At 40.0% G+C, this 20,005-nt stretch overlaps 2 protein-coding genes across 2 annotated transcripts; one reads left to right on the forward strand and one right to left on the reverse strand.

Annotated features, from left to right (window-relative positions):
* Positions 1-10,612: 10,612 nt before the first annotated feature.
* LOC149402080 (putative clathrin assembly protein At1g25240) lies at positions 10,613-12,221 on the forward strand. The gene is made up of 2 exons (XM_089610102.1): positions 10,613-11,137; positions 11,506-12,221. Exons 1-2 carry the CDS (start codon positions 10,613-10,615, stop codon positions 12,106-12,108), a joined length of 1,128 nt encoding a protein of 375 aa, XP_089466228.1. The 3' UTR covers positions 12,109-12,221.
* Positions 12,222-14,189: 1,968 nt separating this feature from the next.
* Positions 14,190-18,488, reverse strand: LOC149402081 (TATA-box-binding protein-like). Its single transcript, XM_089609285.1, has 9 exons — positions 18,236-18,488; positions 17,554-17,686; positions 16,899-16,986; positions 16,650-16,721; positions 16,023-16,073; positions 15,349-15,393; positions 15,117-15,209; positions 14,608-14,709; positions 14,190-14,482 (listed from the first exon to the last, which is right to left on the reverse strand). Exons 2-9 carry the CDS (start codon positions 17,634-17,636, stop codon positions 14,408-14,410), a joined length of 609 nt encoding a protein of 202 aa, XP_089465411.1. The 5' UTR covers positions 17,637-17,686; positions 18,236-18,488; the 3' UTR covers positions 14,190-14,407.
* Between the last annotated feature and the right edge of the window lie 1,517 nt (positions 18,489-20,005).

The raw sequence follows: 20,005 nt of genomic DNA on the forward strand, positions 1-20,005 counted from the left end.
GAGAGAGAGAGGTTTTGACAGAGTTAACCCAACATGTTTGGGCGAACTGACGAACTGAATCCAAAGATGTTTGGACGAAGTGACGAAGTCATTCCGGGTTGATCTGACGAAGTGACGAGCTCGACTGCTCGAAGTGACGAGCTCGACTGACGAAGTGACGATCTTGACTGCTCGAAGTGACGAGCTCGACTGGACGAAGTGACGAGGTCAAAATCCCAACAACTGGTATCAGAGCTTCTAGGTTTGCAGTTTCTTAATCGAAACGGAGTGCGGCCTGTGGAGAAGAAGCGAAGTAGAAAAACGATGGGAGGCGAAGAAGGCACGGTGCACGGCATCGGGAAGTTCGACGGGTCGGACTATGCATTCTGGAGAATGCAGATCGAGGATTATCTGTACGGAAGAAAGCTTCATCAACCGCTGAGCGAGAAACCAGAAAAGATGGACGAGGCAGAATGGAATCTCCTCGACAGGCAGGTTCTGGGAGTTATTCGACTGACACTGCCGAAGAACGTGGCTCACAACGTGGCGAAGGAGAAGACCACGACGGGAATGATGAAGGTCTTGACGGACATGTACGAGAAACCCTCGGCGAACAACAAGATGTTTCTGATGAAGAGGCTTTTCCACTTAAAGATGGATGAAGGAGCCGGGGTAGCCACTCACGTGAACGAGTTCAACACGATCGTCAACCAACTGTCATCGGTTGAGATCGAGTTTGCCGACAAAGTGCGAGCTCTGATTCTGCTCGCGTCCTTGCCGAATAGCTGGGAGCCGATGAGGGCCGCGGTCAGCAACTTGGTTGGAAGTGCGAAGTTAAAGTTCAACGACGTACGAGATCGCATCCTCGCCGAAGAGGTGCGATGAATTGATTCTGGCGAGGCCTTGATGAGTTCGGCCTTGAACGTGGAGAACAGAAGAAGAAACCACAGCCGGAATCAGAACCGAGGGAAGGACAGGTCGAAGTCACGGAGTGGGCGAAGTCAATCTAGGATGGGGCGACCTTTTGCGTGCTGGAACTATGGCGAGTCCAGCCACATCAGGAAGTACTGCAAGAAGCCCGCCAAGGAGAAAGGAGGTGCCCACGCCGTCACTGAAGAGTTAGCAGATACGTTACTGCTAACGGTGGACAGCTCGACTGACTCTTGGGTGCTCGACTCAGGAGCGTCTTTTCACACCACCCCTGACAGCGACATTCTAGAGAATTATGTCGCAGGAAATCACGGGAATGTCTACGTGGCTGATGGCGAGCCTTTAGACATTGTTGGTGTCGGCGACGTCAGGCTGAAGATGGGAAACGGGCAAGTCTGGAAAATCAACAAGGTTAGACACGTGCCGAAGTTGATAAGGAACCTAATCTCGATAGGTCAGCTCGACGATGAAGGTTACACCACGACGTTCGGGAATAACTCGTGGAAGGTCTCAAAGGGAGCTATGGTGGTAGCTCGCGGACAGAAGACAGGCACGCTCTACATGACGTCGAGCTGCAGAGACATGGTGGCCGTAGTCGACAACACCGCGAAGACCAAGCTGTGGCATCGCAGGCTCGGGCACATGAGCGAGAAGGGAATGAAGATGCTGGTAAAAGACGGCATAATCCCGGAGCTGAAGACGGTGGAACATCACCAATGCGAGAGCTGCATTCTCGGGAAGCAGAAGCGAGTTAGCTTCTCGAATGCGAACAGAGAGCTGAAGGCGGAGAAACTCGAGCTATTACATACCGACGTATGGGGACCAGCTCCAGTCCCTTCACTTGGAGGATCTCGCTACTACGTGATGTTCATAGACGATTCCACAAGGAAGGTATGGGTTTATTTCCTGAAGAATAAATCTAACGTGTTCGCTACCTTCAAAATGTGGAAGGCGATGGTCGAGCTGGAGACGAGCTCGAAAGTGAAGTGCTTGAAGTCCGACAACGGAGGGGAGTACGTCGACTCCGACTTCAAGCGTTATTGTACTGAGAACGGGATAAAGATGATGAGAACGATCCCGAGGACTCCCCAACAGAACGGAGTAGCGGAGCGAATGAATCGCACGCTGAATGAACAAGCTCGGAGTATGCGAATTCACTCTGGCCTGCCCAAGACATTTTGGGCCGATGCAATCAACATGGCAGCCTTCTTGATAAACCGAGGACCGAGCGTTCCTTTGAACGTCAGAATTCCAGAAGAAGCGTGGAATGGGAAGAAGGTAAACCTTTCTTATCTGAAAGTGTTTGGTTGTTTGTCATATGTTCATATTGATGAATCTGTTCGAATTAAGCTCGACCCGAAATCTAAAAAGTGTTATTTCATTGGTTATGGTGACACTAAGCTCGGCTATCGTTTCTGGGATGCCCATGCGAGAAAGATAGTCCGAAGCAGGAATGTTGTCTTCAATGAACAGACGACGTACGGGGACGAGCAGAAGGGGAGCTCGACCAAGAAAGCTCCTGAGGGCGAGAAGTCAATGATCGACCTGAAAGACTTCTCGACGACCGAGCTGGAAGAAGAAGACACTTCAATGACCGAGGTGAGATCAGGCCGAGCTGATGGCGGTCACGAGATCGAAGAAGACACTTCGATGACCGAGGTGAGATCAGGCCGAGCTGATGACGGTCACGATATTGAAGAAGAAGCTGATGAGAACACCGAGCTCGAGGTGAATCAACGGACTCCGATCACCGAGCTGCGGAGATCGACAAGAGTCAGAAAACCGGTACACAAGTTTTCTCCGTCTCTCAACTACATTCTCCTTACCGACAGAGGAGAGCCGGAATGCTATGAAGAGGCTATGGAGGTCGACGCCTCGACCAAGTGGAAGCTCGCCATGAAGGACGAGATGGATTCATTGATCACGAATCATACTTGGGAGCTGGCAGAGTTACCAGCTGGGAAGAAAGCACTGCACAACAAGTGGGTGTACCGGATAAATGAGGAGAGCAATGGAAGCCAACGGTTCAAGGCGAGGCTGGTGGTGAAAGGTTTCCAGCTGAAGGAGGGAATCGATTTCACAGAAATCTTCTTTACGGTCGTCAAGCTCGTGACGATCAGAACCGTGCTGGGATTGGTTGTCAAAGAAAATCTGCATCTGCAACAGATGGATGTGAAGACGGCGTTTCTTCATGGTGATCTCGACGAAGAGATCTACATGAGGCAGCCCGAAGGCTTCGAGGTGAAAGGAAGAGAGGAGCTCGTGTGCAAGCTCCAGAAGAGTCTCTACGGGATGAAACAAGCCCCGCGGCAGTGGTACAAGAAGTTCGACAACTTCATGAAGCGAGCTGAGTTCGGCAGGTGTGAGGCCAACCACTGCTGCTACTTCAAGAGACTTGAAGACTCCTATGTGATTCTTATTCTCTACGTCGACGACATGCTGATCGCAGGTGTCAACCTACACGAGATCGACGAGCTGAAGAAGAGATTGTCCGAAGAGTTCGCGATGAAGGATCTAGGAGCCGCGAAGCAGATTCTCGGGATGAGGATCAAGAGGACGAGAGAGAGCATCGAGCTCTCACAGGAGGAGTACGTGAAGAAGGTGCTCCAACGCTTCAACATGGAGGACGCGAGGTCGGTCAGCTCGCCGCTGGCCAGCCACTTCAAATTGTCCAAGCAACAGTCGCCAGTGACAGAGGACGAGCTGGCGTACATGGACAAGATCCCTTATGCTTCGGCCATCGGAAGCTTGATGTACGCAATGGTGTGCACAAGGCCGGACATTGCTCATGCAGTGGGAGTTGTGAGCAGGTTTATGAGTAACCCGGGGAGAGAGCACTGGGAGGCTGTGAAGTGGATCCTCCGATATCTGAGAGGCAGCTCGACCTCGGCGCTGGTATTCAGGAAGTCCGAACTAGGACTCCAAGGCTATGTCGATGCTGACAATGGGGGCGACGTCGACAGCAGAAAGAGCACGACCGGTTATGTCTACACATTCGGAGGGACGGCTATCAGTTGGGTGTCGAGGTTGCAGAAGATCGTTGCCTTGTCGAGCTGCGAGGCGGAGTATGTGGCCATCACCGAGGCCACGAAGGAGATGATATGGCTACAGACTTTCTTGGGCGAGCTGGATCAAGACCATGGAGGGAGTGCGCTGTACAGTGACAGCCAGAGTGCCATTCAGTTGGCTAAGAACCCAGTGTATCATGCAAGGATGAAGCATATACAGCTGAGATACCACTTCATCAGGTCGGCATTGGAAGATGGTATATTGGTGCTTGAGAAGATCGCAGGGAGTCAGAATCCCGCCGACATATTTACGAAGTCTGTGCCGTATGACAAACTGAGGTTGTGCTCAACCTCGGTTGGACTCCTCTTCTGATGAGCTGAGTCGCCGCTGCAAGAAAGAGACGTGTAATGAGATTAGTCACCAAGTGGGAGATTGTTGGTAGTAGTACTAGTGGTAGAGCCTAATCTAAGGAATTGTAAAAGGTCCCACATCGGTTAGGGATAGTAACTTTGCTCTATTCCTTAGTATATACAAAGGATGCTATGTGTTGTATTCCTTTGGTACCCAAAAATAGAAACACTTGTACTTGTAAACTTTCCCAATTGGGTTTATAGTATTGCAGCGGCAAAGTGGGCGTAGTTTTCTCTTTGAAAGTGAACCACTATAAATCTTGTGTTCCTTCTTTTATTTTTCGTTTTCTGTTTCGAGAGATAGAGGTTTTGACAGAGTTAACCCACACGTTTGGGCGAACTGACGAACTGAATCCAAAGACGTTTGGACGAAGTGACGAAGTCATTCCAGGTCGATCTGACGAAGTGACGAGCTCGACTGCTCGAAGTGACGAGCTCGACTGACAAAGTGACGAGCTCGACTGCTCGAAGTGACGAGCTCGACTGGACGAAGTGACGAGGTCAAAATCCCAACAAATAAATGAACTGGCCAGTGTCCAAATTGAGTCATGACTCTTTTGGATGAATCAATGTGACTTGTTAACTCCTCGTCAATACATTGTTTCTAACTTATTCACAAGCAACAAATGAGTTGAGGAAATAACAGCTAGAATGGTAAAATGGTAATTTTGTAAATCCCGACTAGCTAATGATATTCATGAACGGTAAACATAGATAATATTCAGTGGATCCACTCATCACAATTTAGTTGAATTTTTTAGTAGAAAATAAATTCATTTGAACCGAGAGATTCTCAGTGTCAACTCTTTAGTGGAGTCGATTGACATTAAGCTAAACTTGGAAAAGGTTTGAGAAATTTTGAGTCCAAGTATTTTTAGCTAAAGCTTTTTTCATTTGGATCCATGAGGTCACTGTCACAAATCATATCGAGTGGGAATAGTTAAACTAGAAGGTAAGTCAAAACAAGAACGAGACAAGTTTTACGAAAATTGTCAAAAGGGTATTTTTGTCTTTTTTGACATAGGATGAAATGAATGTCAATAAATTTTTTGACATTGTCATATGATGACATATTATCACTCGGCCATAACAAGTTTGTTGGGCCTTGTGGATTAATTTCATTTCATAGAATTTTACTTAAAAATTCTTAATGGGTTTTTCTTATGTTGTCATGAACAAATGAAGAAGCATCTAGAAGCCCACTCTAGATGACTTGGCCGCCCAACATAGCTAGAAAAAGAGAGATTATTTTGTGCATTTATGTATGAAGATACTTGCCAAAAGAAAAAGAGGAAACAAATTTCCTCCATGAGGAAAGAGGGAATTCGGACAACAAGGCTAAGGGAGAACAAAAGAGGAAACAAAATCCAAGGCTTCTAGAAGGAAGCTTGGCCGTGTGACTCTAAGGAAATAAGGGCAATATTTTGCTCATGAATATTTGATATTCTATAGAAGAGGAAACTACCTTATTGAAGGTAAACCCTATCCTATAAATAGAGCTCTCATTCCCTTCATTCTATTCATCACACATAAGTTAGAGATTGAGAGCTTCTCTCTCTAGACCTTATGGTGGCCGCCCCTCTCCCTCTCTCTCTCTAGTTTTCTTTCGTTTTTGTTTTGGCACCTAGGTCCACATTTGACCTAGTGTTTTAGCTCTTCCCCTTTGAGACTTGTTCTTGAGTCGTTGTGTTTAAAAGTGTCCACACACTAATTCCTCTCTTTCTCGAGTGATTATTGTGATAGAAACTTTCGTGGTTGCTCGAGTTCCCGAGGAAAGAAGAGAGACGTGCTGCAAGGGGAGACGAACGTTTCAATCTTCCTAAGGCTTCTCAAAGTTCAAGCTTTTCAAAGGTTAGTAAACATATAATGCTCATTAATAGTTTTAATTTATATGTACTTGCTCTTTGTCTAGGTTAGTAAAATCGTTTTAGTTGTTTTAAAGAAAATTTTTAAATTCCGTCGCTTGCTCGAAGCGTTAAATCTTTTCTTAACCATAGATCAATTCCAACACCGGCCAACTTTTATTTCACAAGCCACTCCGGGCTTGCAATGGCACGATCAAGTCTCTCTTGAACCCTACTTTCAGCTTGATGCCCGTTACACCAGGTAAAATTACCTCCTTGACCTCCCAAATCCACTCCTCCAGACTTATTAAAAAAGTTTTGAAGAATGCCACCATTTCTCCTCGACGCCGGAACACCCCTAATTTTTCATCACCAGAAGCTATTTGATTCAAATCGCCATTAAGGAACCATGGCCTCCCTAAGTTCAAGATGGTAGAGAGCAAGGAACCATGGCCTCTCATTAATATTGGGGGAGTAAGGGCATGGGATGACCCGCATCCTCGGTCTTGTATCTTTGATCACCAAATTAACTCCTCTATCTTTGAATTTTGCCTCTAAGGCCTTTCGAATCCTCTTCACAATGCGTTGTCTACGTTTGAAAACTTTCTTGCTCTTGTCTCCATTTTTGTTCTTCACCGGAGCTAACACATTAAGCAAAGGACAATTGTAAGTTGGCATCTAGTTTATGAGTTATACCTGCATTTAATTTCTCTCATGGACTGCTCCCACTGAGCATTCTTTGTTGTCATGGGCCAGCTTGCTTGCTTTTCATGGGCTTGTGAGGCTACCCACCTCCTTGTCACACCTTCTCTTACGTTGTGGGCTTGGTTATGAAACCAGTCCCTTTTTATCTTGCAACGTGACCACTGACTTTTGACTCTCTAATTCAGCTCATGACTTATTTCCTTTCCTTGCACTAAATTTGGATGGGCTTTTTGGACGTAAAGGCCCACTAGAGCACCTAGCCTCAAAGCTTCTTGAATTGTTTTTCCTTCCCCTGATTTTCTCGTATGAGTAGTCTCCGCTAGCCTATCATTCCTGTAACTAACAAACACCGCGGAAATTCGACAGAACTTGTGCGACATCCCTCTGAAACACAACATGTGTATGTCACAACTCTTTCCTTCTAACCGTTAGGCGAACCAGTGCCCTGGCCAAGACTCGATGTTTCTTCCAAGTTGTACGAATTCTTTCTTCTCATTGGTTCATCGAACAAACCAGGCTGTTCAACGAGTCCGCCATTTCCGATGAGGTCAAAGACGCTCTGCCCCCATTTTTCCCCGTCCAGGTGTTGGATCGCCATTAGGCTTTCTTTTTCCTTTCCCCACAGCTGCCTCCATGCAATTAAAACAATATTTGATGTTAGAATCAGCACGCATCCAGACTCTGTACATGTTAACGTCCGGCAAATGAGGCGCAGAAACAATCGCCCACTTATTCTTACGACATTCTTATACTTCGTGGCCCAATAAGCCGCACTTGAGACAAAAAAAATCCCGACATACTCGTATTTGCATTGAATCCAAAAGGGACTCAACTCGCCCCTATCCAGGAAAAATCCCGGGAAAATAGCTTTCCGAACATCAATCTCTATCCTCAATCTCATATCACTCCCAGAATTGCCGACGAATCCAACATTTTTTTTATCATGGGAGCTAGTTCTCTAGCACTACCCAGATTTAGGAGCCCGGCGGTAGACCACGTAGCTTCACCCAAATCGGAGTGGAGTCGAACTTGATTTCATCAATCGTCAATAGTGTAGGCCAAATTTTTAGCAAGAATTGAGCTATTTATCGTCCAAGGCCTTCCTCCAAGGACCCTATCTCTATCTTCTGGAACTTTGAACTTGATTTGCAAAATACCGAGTTTTATCTCCGCTATAGTCCAGGGCCTAGTACACTTCCAGACCCCGGAGAATATTTCTTGAAATTTCTTGGGCCCCACCGGACGAGGCCGCAAAATTTTCCCAGCCAACAACAATGGTTCTCCTATCTCTATGTCAACATCATTTTTTTTCAAAAATACGTAAATTCCTTGCCATAAAAGAGGTCGTTGTAGCCACCTCTTCATCATACTCATCTTGTTCCGACATCACAAGAACTATAAAATAACAAACAAACAAAAAAACTCTCAAAAACTCTCAGTCTAACTCTGTGTTTCCCAACCCAATATAGAGACAAACAACCAACCCCAGTGATTCCCGCCCTGCTCACTCTAAACTCAAACAGTTAAATGAAGATGACCCCCAACAAAAAAAAAACAAGAACAAAACCTCACTCTTTGCTTTGTTATGAAACTGAGTTATGGTGTGATAATGTCGGGGCTATTTCTTTAGCAGTTAATCGTGTGTTTCATGCTAGAAGCAGGCACGTAGAAGTAGATGTTCACGTTGTACGTGAAAAGGTGTTGGAGATCAGATACATCCCCATTAAAGATGAAGTTGTAGACATGTTCACCAAAACACTATCGATTCCCAAATTTAAAGCTATGCGACAAACTAACGTCTATGTCTATTGCCTCTTCACTGTATTAACGTTAGGGGTGTAATCGGGTTGGGTTAGTATGTGTTGTAAACCCAAACCGCTATAACTAATTTTTTAGTTTTAAAACCCAAACCAACCCGATTGAAAGGTAAAACCAAACCAACCCGCATTGGTTTTTTCGGATTATAATTTTTGACAAATTACTTTATAACTCGAATGAAAATAATATATGGATATTATATCTAGAACGTTTTGTCAAATAAAATAAAAAAAAATTCTTACCTTTAGAAAATTTACGTGTTACCTTTAGCTTGAAGGGGTGTGCTAGGAGTGTTGTACACAAGCGAAATTCTGATGAGCTGGCATTGCCTACGTGCAATTAAGTTATGCTGAGTTGTACACCTATGTTAGGATTGATGAATTTGTATTTATTTTGTTTGTACTTAGTATATTATCAGTTAAGATTGGTTCAACAAGAATATCCTTATACTCTCTTCTCTTCTCTTTTCTTCCTCTACTATACAAAGTTCAATCACAATCAATCACACCAAACACAAAGAGTGACAATGTTCAGAAAAATATACCTAATCTCCAAAACTCCCCTTGAGAAATTTGGTGCACTAAAAGAATGGTGTATCAATCATTGACCGCTAATGTCCGAGGATCAATACTTAAAGAACAAAAAAATATAAAAAAAAAAAAAAAAAAACTTCCTGATAATTATCACCATTCTCATGTTCTCTCTCACTCAGTATCTTTTTTTTTTTTTTTTTAAGGAAAACTCGGTTTCTTTTTCTTTCTTCTCTTTGTACATGGAGATAAGGAATATTTTTATTACGATTGATTCTAATTTCACAATTAATCGCCTCAACTAACCCAAGCTGTAACGATCAAACCAAGGTTAAGTCAAGTGACTCAACAATAATGAATCAAGAGTAAGATAAGCGAAAACGTTTTACTTTATCCAGCATACGAAAACTAATCAGAAAATAACCAACTTAAATGTGTGACATTATTAAATAGTCAACGTTTGATTAATCTTAGGTAAATAGTTACTTTCAGACGTAAATCATAAGTAAATAGTCAACATTTGGTACATGAAATTGGCTATTTAGCTAAGATTTACGTCTGAAAATGATTATTTACTTAAGATTTACCAAACGTTGTCTATTTAGCAATATCAAATGTTTAAGTTTGTTATTTTCCTAATGGACAAAAACTAATTGCATTTTATTTGCAACAATACAAAACTAACAAATACTGAAAATCGGCTTAGGTATTAGTTACACAAACAAGCAACTCATATTGTTAAATAAAGCCACGTCATTGCAACCCCCCTCTGCATAACTTTAAAATGGAAAGCACGTCTAACAATCGACAACAACAATATATATGCACAGGCAATAGACATTATAAAAAATATATATATGTTATCATTTACATATAACTAATCTTTCAACAGATATATCTGCCTTATATATTTGTATTCACACATGAGACACGCCAGCAAAGAGTATGATCTGTCTGTCTTCTGGCAAACACGTCCAACTATTGGCTTGCATGTTTCCAGGCTACACATACAATTGGATCACCTTTTTTGCCCCATAACTAACGTCAAATTTCTCTATTAATCCGGCTATTCAAAACATTCCTAAAATTAGCCCTTGACCTAAGTCATTCGTTAACAAATAAACATTTGACCTCAAAACTCACGAGAAGAAAAACTAATTAAGACACCTAAAAAATGTAACAAAATGAAGAAGCAATCGAATTCGGCAGGCAGTTCTGGGGGGCTAAAACATAATTAGTCCAAAAACAAAGTATTATTACCAAAAAAAAAAAACCAGATAAAATATTATTAAAAACAATGTTAAAAAAATAACAGGAGAAAAAGGGTAATTTAGATAGAGAGAGAGATAATGAAGGGAAAATTGGCAAAGGTAAGAGGAGGAGAAAGATGAAGGTGTGGAAGAGGGCAGTTGGGGTTCTGAAGGACAAGAACAGCATATATTTGGCGGGTTTGGCTCGGCGGAGATCGTACCGGAACCCCGATTTGGAGGCGGTGGTGATAAAGGCGACAAGCCACGACGAGACCTCGGTGGACTACAAGAACTTCCAGAGGGTGTACCAATGGGCCCGAGCCTCGCCGCTGTACATGAAGCCCTTGGTTTGGTCTCTGACGGCGCGCATGGAACGCACGCGCAGCTGGGTCGTGGCCCTAAAAGGCCTGATGCTCATCCACGGCGTGTTCTGCTGCAAGAACGTTCCCGCGGCGCACCGCATCGGACGCCTTCCCTTCGACCTCTCGTCCTTCTCCGACGCACACTCGTCCCGCGCCTGGGGTTTCAACGCCTTTGTCAGATCCTACTTCGCTTACCTCGACAAGCGCTCTGTCTTCATCTCCTCCGCCGCCACCCATGTCTCGCCCGACGATCTTCGCTGGCTCGTCGCCTGGCAATCCTTGCTCGATCTCCTTCTCCAGGTACTGACGCCATTGGGTTGATGTATTGTTTACAGTGACATGAGATAGAAACTAAACATAGAATCACTACATGTTTCTTCAAATTATTATTCCAATGGAAAACATAAAAATCTCTTATCGGTGTTATTAATATTATTTCCTCTCAAAATTCCATCAATGGATGATTGCTAGCTAGCTACAATGAATAAATAAATAGAAATAATCTGATAGATTTTCGTACTATGATGTATTGATTAAGTTCTTATTCGTTTCCACATGATCAATGAAGCTACAATGAATAAATAAATAGAAATAATTTGATAGATTTTCGTACTATTATGTATTGATTAAGTTCTTATATTCGTTTCCACATGATCAATGAATTTTAGGTTAAGCCTCAAAGCGAGAACATGACAAAGGCGGGGCTGATCTTCGAGGCCATGATATGCGTGGTGACCGAGGTGTTCGAAGTCTACGGTCGGATTTGCCGAGGCATCTCACGGGCTCTGGTTAGGGTTTATGCTGCTCCGAAAGGTAAAAAAGCCGAGGAAGATGCTCGAATGGCTCTTGGGATTCTTCGCAAAGCCCAGGACCAAGGCGATAACCTCTCTCTTTTCTTCGACCTCTGCCGGGGAATGGGTGTCATTGGTTCCTCGTCAAACCCTAGGATCGAGAGAATCCCGGACGAGGACTTGAGAGAGCTCGAGAGGATAATCAATGGTGTTCCGAAAGAAATCACGGATAATGGCAATGATGAGTACGAAAGGGAAACAGCTATCTTGGGGGTGAATGATGACAAAGAGTGGGTCACTGGCGATTCTAACAAGTCCGAGTTGAAGACGATCGTCACAGACAAATGGGAGATTTTCGAAGAAACTAATCATGGTTCATATACTGGTGATGATATGAATCGTGATTATGCGTTGATGATCGATGTTGCTCGACCAGAAACTCCAAGTAAAATTGTTCTTCCGGATTTGATTAGTTTCTAGCTCTCTCTCTCTCTCTTTTAATGCACTGTAATTTTCGCCGATAAAATTACTCTAAATATTAAAGAGAAATTGTCACAAGTACTATCATCTCATAACATTTTTTTCATTTTTCACAAAAATTATAATATGCACAAAATACTAGTAAAAAGATGAGAGAGTATTTTTATTTTTATCAATTTTTACCCTCTTCTTTTTTTTCTTTACTTTTTATTCTAATTCTTTTTTCTGTAGTCTCGTTTGTGTCAAGAATTTTTTTTTCTAATTTTTAAGAAATCTGAGTTTGTTTAACGATTTGTTGACATATATATCAACAAATGACATGTGTATGTCAACAAATGATAACATTGGAAAGTTGGTTGTTTTGTTGACATAATTGTCAACAATCGACATGAGTTGTTAACATAATTGTCAACAATTGATACTTTTCTCTAGTCAATTGATCGTGAATGAGAAATATTTTTACTTCAAAAAAATTACTAAATCTTGTCCTATTTACAAACGACCACCGAAACTTGTCACTTGTACAAAATTTGGATTTGGGAACTGATTAATGATGATATTATTATTTTTGCTTAAACAATTTACCGACTCTTTATACGATTGATATTATTAATGATTGTAACAATGCTCTTCTCTTTCATTGTTTTCTTTAGAGCCAAAATAAAAGCAAATAAACTTAATAAACTTCTCAGTGGACATTTTTTACAAATGGTAATTAAGTATAGTGTTTATGAGATAAGATATGATTGTATCAAGAAAAGAAAAACAGCAAACACAATACTCACTGGATCAGAATAGTAAGAAATTATCAAAGAATGTCATTGGAATATTACAGATACAAAGAACAAAAACGGGAACCTATGTTGTGGCTACCAATTCTCTAGCCGGTCCGGTTTCTTTCTCATCTCTTGTTAGCCAAATCCTAAAAAAAAAAAAAAAGCACATTACCCGAATCAAAACATAAAAAACATCCCCACCAGCCAAACATATATTTAAAAATTATAATTAGAATTAAGTACCCAAAAATAAAACATCCCCAGCATAGCACATATTAAGTACCCAACAAATAAAACACTATACATGAGCATAGTAGTACTGTTGTTGAGCTTGAATCGAATAACTCAATTTCTCAATGAAGTATTGCTTCCTTTGAACACATCATCGGAATTCAAGAAGATTAATTATGTTGTCTATGCAAGTGGGGCGTCTGCATTTTTGGGCAGTCAGAAAAAATTTTCCGTTGTCGATTGAATATGAAAATCAAAGTTTTTATGAAATTAAAATGTCATTACAATGTAGTTAGTTCAAGAAAGAAACAGGAAAAAAATACTTGTTTGAGCAAGATCGGGAAAGTGAGTTTCCCATAGAGCTACGGCGATCTGACGATTTTCTGAGAATCTCGCGCCAGTTCCTACAGACTCCGGCGCAAGAGACGACGTTTTGGCGAAGAGGCCAGGCGTACGCCGAGACGCCTCGATCCTCATGAGAATGTCTCTCAGAAGCACCGGCAGCATATTCGCCCAGCAACTCTGCCTCAATGCCCTAACGCGATGTTTTTTTTAAAAGTTGTTGTTGTTGGTGAGTGTGGTAATGGTCAGAGAGAGAGGCAGAAAAAAAATAGAGAGAGGGCAAAAGAGTATTTGCACATTGGGCCACTAGTATTTTTGTTCAAATTATGATTTTGGTGGGAAATGAAAAAAAATGTTATGAAATGGTAGTACTTGCGGCAATTTCTCAATAAACCATTCGGCCAAAACTAAATTTCATAACATTTTTATCATTTTTCACCAAAACTATAAATTGAACAAAAATAATAATGAAATGAGGAGAGAGAATATTTTTTATCTATTTTTACCCTCTTCTTTTTTTTTCTTTACATTTTTTCTAATTTTTTTATTTGAATCTCGTTTGCATCAAGAAATCTAGGTTTTTTTTATTTGAGTTTGTGTGACAATTTGTTGACATATATATGTCAACAATTGACACTAGGACAAAAATAGTTATCCAACAATTGACCTGCATATATGCCAACAGTTGACATGACTTTTACTGACATATTTATCAACAATTATCTGAAACGAAAGAAGAAAAAAAAATAATGCTGATCTTTAACTTGAAGTTTAGGAGTTGCCAGATCTAAAGTGGCATCGTTTGATTTTTGTTTCCATATTTACAGTTTGTCCAAGCAAACCTGCCCACAATTTCATTTAACCATTTGCCAAGCAGCGTGTCATACCAATCACAAAGCACCAAAATTTTAAAATTACAAGTGTTATTATTATAAGCCCCCACCGTCCTATCATTGTTGATTTTTCCTAAACTCTGTAAGCACCGGGTATATGTTCTCGAACGCGGTGTATGTCTCGTCCCTCACCTGAGGAATACGTAAGCGATACTCAATGAGACAACAGACAGAGAAAAAATAAATACAGATAAGTGTGTACTCGAAAAAAAAAAAAAAAAAAAAAAAAAAAAAAAAAAAAAAAAAAAATCTCTCACCTTGGCTCCTGTGAGCACGATTTTTCCAGACACGAAGATAAGCAACACAATCTTAGGTTGCTTCATTCGGTAGATCAATCCCGGGAATAGTTCTGGTTCGTACTGAGGACACAAAAAAAACATAAACATATGGTAATATCACTTTACTACAGGAATACAGAATGACCGTGCTATCATTGAACTCTAATGAGCAAACTTTAGAGAGTCCCATCCAATTTTTTCACAAAAGTATCTTTAAAAAGTGAGATTTGAAAGCCGTGGCACACAACGGGGGCTTTAAGCCTACTACTTAACTGAGATCCTTGTTGGACCAATCATGTGTGTCTATACTCATTGATGGGTCTGTTATTATTAATACACCTCTTTTGCAAAGTAACTATTTCTAAAAACCCAGCAAATCCACAAATAAATCTCATTCAACTACATCTAACCTCATATCTGGAAGGCCTTTTTATTTTTATATTTGAAACTCTGAAAGGTCCATCAAAATATTTACTGAAGGAACTTACACTTGAGAAAGCACCATGAGAGTACGCAAGTCCTTCAAGTCTTATGGGAAACTTGACGTCACAGGAGCCAACAATATTCTGGATTTTAAAATCCTGCATCACAAGATTAAGATAATTAGTTTATCGGGTATTAAAAACCAAGTCTTAAGAGTAGTTTGTAAAGGCGGATACATTTGAAGAATGAAAATTCAAGAAAGTGATGCAGAGAGAGAGAGAGAGAAAGAGAGAGTACCTTAAACTTTGCAGGAAATCCAAGTTTCTGTATGATTCGGGCATACTAAAAATGAGAGAGTGCATTAGATTGCAGAACTTTCAAAATCACCATGTACGTCGCACAGTTTTTGTATTAATTGGATCACGCCTGTGGTACGAATTTTCCTCATCTTTTACTAATTTTTTAACTGGGGTTTAGTCCCTAGGGTACAGGAAACACTAGCAGTTGCTAGGAAGGTACCTTGGAAGGGGCTTGAACCTAGAACCTCTTGGAAATTTTACAAGGACCTGACCAGTAGACCAACACCTCATAGGTTCATCTTTTACTATTTAATCCAAGTTAAATTGCAAAAACTTAGAATATCGCTATATAAGTTGACGATTGTGGTATTAGGTGGATCAAGCCTGTGATATGAAATTTCATCTTTTCTCTAATTAAGGCCGAGTTAAGTTAAATCAACAGAGCATTTTGTTGTTTAGGTTTGGCACAAATAAAGTGAGATCCATGTTACTTGAGTAAATACTAAAGAGCAAAACACACAAAAAATAAAATTAAATACTTGGCACTGAATTTGGCTAGAGCACATTCATTTTTTTTTTTAAGAAGAAACTAAGGATAGTTTAAACTTGCACGGCATTAAAATACACATTCAATACACAAGGTAAGGCTAAACTTGCAATGCATTCAAATACCTTTCTTGCGGCAAGTTTTGATTGATGCTCGCTTTTAGCTCCTGTACAAACCTAAATAGCATGATAAAATATACCATAGAGCTTCGATTTATTGATGTAAAAACATAATAACAAATCAAAGCACATAAAGCAATAAAACAAAGGAAAGAATAGATAAAATTTGAGTAAACATCCTATTTCCCTCTTCACAACGTATTGAAAAGAAAACTTTCTTCTTCATGGTTTTACAAGGAGTAGCCATTGGGTTTGTCATGGGATTAATCTGTAGAACCTGCTTGGGGCTTATTTTTAATGGGCTATGGTCCACACGTTCTTATTGTTATGGGCATTTGTAAAATATGTAAGGGGATTTTGTAAAATTTGTACGGGCCTTTTTCTAATGGGCTTAGGCTTACATAACATGAGGCTAAGGTAAGCCGTTTGGACACACCCAATTTGGTCTTACGAAACCTTGCTTGCTAGATCTAACAAAAATGTAAGCTATGAAAATAAAATTTAAACGAAAAAGGGTCCACCCTCACAAGAGATGAGAAAAATTAGCAAAAAAAGTAAAACAACCTCGAGAAGGTAAAAACACATTTATCGAGCCAAACATCAACCACATCGACCACCGTAGTTGCAACTTACCATTTTACCAGATGCAAATATCAAGGCCGTAGTTTTTGGTTCTCTTATTCTCATGATAACAGCCGCAAAACGCTGCAGGAAAGAAAGATGGAAATTAAAAAATATATGCATTACAAAATCAGACGATGAACTTAATCTAGAACGGCCTTTGATAAGAAGGATTACAGGTTAAATAAAAACTGTAGTCAAACTTTCATAGAGACACGTCAATGAGAGAAGGTTCAGGTTATAAATAGAGATATCACAGACCTTGGGATTGTACTCTGCATTTCTAGCTTGTAGTGCAATGGCCTTGAGATCTAACTTACAGTCCAAATTGACTGTGGAGACAATATTCCTGGAAGACAAAATAAAATCCGTCTCAATATATACTTCCTTTTATGTAATTTACATTTTCTCAGGTAAACATAAGAATGTGGAAGAAGAAAGTAAAGCAATTTTCCTATAATTGAATTGTACTTTCTTTTTCATTCATTGTGAGAGATGCTATTGTATCTAATCATAGTTAGAGCAGAAAATCAGAGCTTTGTATTAATCAATTATCCTAACATATTTCCGATAGGTTAAATTATCCTATAGCGCCACAACAGAGCACAATTGGATTATTGAACAAATTTCAATAAAGTTTAGATCAATTGCCATATATCAAGTGAGCTTTTCTCACCATTTCAAAAATAGCAATAACTTCCAAATGAAGTTGATCAGCCAACAAGTGCACAACTCAAATTACATCCTACAATACTTTTACTGACAAGTAATTAACAATAACTTCCAAAATATAATGATTTAACCAAAAAATGCACAACTCAAATTACATTCCACATGACTTGCATTGACAATTAAATTAGAGTCGTATACTCTGACGCAGCTAGAAAAATAAAGACGTGATATATAGAAGACTCACTGAAGAGTCGGTACAATCCCCGAAGGGTGTTTCTGAAGATCTACTGGTTGGCTTCCTGTTCCTTCCAAGACTTGTTCAGCCATAGATATCTTGAAGACCCTTCCCTCAATTTAATGAAGACTTTCTCTCGACCCTGGATTGTACCCATGTCACCATAGTCAACAAAAATGAATTATTTGTACCAATTTAACTAACGCATAACCTCGATGGGTTTTTACTAGAACATCTTCAACAGGAACAACTCAAAAAATTTAAATTAGGAACTCGTAAGACCAAATTAAAAACCCCTTCTGACGAATTTCTATAAAAAAATAAAATAAAAAATAAAAAAAGGTCAACCCAGGACAGTATGTCACCAAACTAATTGTATTGAAACTATATAAATCAGATTAACGAGTGTATTACCAAGAATCAAAGTTAACCTACTTACAAAAGAAGGCGAATTCCAATAAATGGATAACATCGAACGCCTATGTAATTTCCAGTACAATTATAGATCCCAAAAATGTATTAGATGGATTTCAACCCCAAAGCGACGGCTCGAAAAATTGAACGTTTTAATTACAGATCCGGGAACAAAAAATTCGAAATCAAAATCAATTTTGCATGTTTAACAAGTAGAGCAGTTCGAAATGTGAAAACAATTCCAAAAGCAAAAAACTACTTGACTAGATAGAGAGACCTGAAGATCCAAGAGAGCTTAATTAAGTGAGAAATTTGTGCTATTGAACGACTAGGGTTTCAACGATCGTGAGTTTCTTTTTTGGATTGGGTTCGCGGATCTGAGAATACGCGGGAATATTTTGAATCGAGACTATTTTTATAGAGAAAGAAAAGAAGAAAGATCCAGAATTTGTATTCGAGTGGATTTTATAGAGAGAGATACAAAGAAAGAGGGAGAGCTTTCGATCGGTTTTGAGAGTCTGAAGATCATTCGGTGGTCTTTCTTGTAGGTATGCCCTGACTTATATAGTTCCCTCATCTACCCTTCTACTTCTGACTGTTCTTGAAGGGTATTTTTGGAAGTGGGCTTATAAATAGAAGACTTAAAATGACCGTCAATCGAATTCGGTCACCGCCAACAAAACGACGCCACGTGTGAATCTAATTGTTTCCCCACTTATACTAACTTGTTATAAAATAAGCATAAGAACCTTCAAAGCAAAAAGAGATAAGAACCACTTGCTGCACTGCACACAACTAGACTCGTTTAAAACTGGTTTGTTTATTTTTATTTTTTCTATTTTTGCGCAAATAATCTTTTAATTCAATACTGGTATTTATTCATTTGAATACAAAAATATACTATTAGCATTATGAAAAATATACTATTAGCATTATGCTAATGCTACAATATTGAAAATATTTTTAAATTTGGATTCCAAACAAATTTTTGAGGGAAAATATTTCTGGGAGGAATTTTGACCTTTAATAACAATAAGGGTATGTTTGATTAATACTGGTATTTATTATTTGAATCCAAAAATACACTACTACAATGTTTAAAATATTTTTAAATTTGGATTCCAAACAAATTTTTGAAGGAAAATAAATTTGGGAGGATTTAAATTGGGAAAATAACATATATATACTATGTCTTTTAGTGAAATGTTGATTTTAACTTTTAATTTTTAAAAATATCGAGTTCATATCTTCTGTTTAATTAAAATGACGAAATTATACCATGATATAGATAATAATGTCACAAATACCACTTTCATTGATATTAACTCTTATATAATAAAAACTAAATCAAATCCAAACCAGTACCCTAATTTCCAAATTCCCAATTTTGAAACAAAAATAGCCTTAAATTGAAATTAAATAATAAAATTCATATCTCCCAAGAGATGGCTTCAGCTTGATACGCGACTATTTTCTGCAACCTCGATATCCACCAGATGGCCGTCCCTCCGAATGTCTAAACGTATCTAAACGTACTCTTCCTGCTATCGATGTTGCATCTATTGTCAACATCAACGTAGCCTTGAAGTCTCATCTCGGACTTTCAAAATATCAACGCCAAGCTCGAGCAGCCTTTCAAATATCGGAGGATCCACTTCACAGCCTCCCAGTGCTTTTTCCGTCGGTTACTCATAAATCTGCTCACAACTCTCACTGCATGAGCAATGTTCGGCCTCGTATACACTATTGCGTACATCAAGCTTCTGATGGCCAAATCATATGGGATCTTGTCCATATGTATACCAGCTCGTCATTCGTCACTGGCGATTGCTCGTTGGATAATTTGAAGTGGCTAGTCAGCAGCGTGCTAACCGACCTCGCCTCCTCCATGAGCTCGTTGCTCTCTCTGATTCTCTTGATCCTCATCCCAAGGATCTACTTCGCGGCTCACAAGTCCTTCATCGCGAATTTTTTAGAAAATTTTTTCTTTAGTTCGTCGATCTTGTATAATAAGTCAACACCTACGACCAGCATGTCGTCGACGCAG

This window comes from Urtica dioica, chromosome 3, assembly GCF_054948205.1.
Source record: "Urtica dioica subsp. dioica isolate 48M chromosome 3, U.dioica_male_clone48M_v1_H2, whole genome shotgun sequence".
In the NCBI taxonomy this organism is placed as follows: Eukaryota; Viridiplantae; Streptophyta; class Magnoliopsida; order Rosales; family Urticaceae; genus Urtica; species Urtica dioica.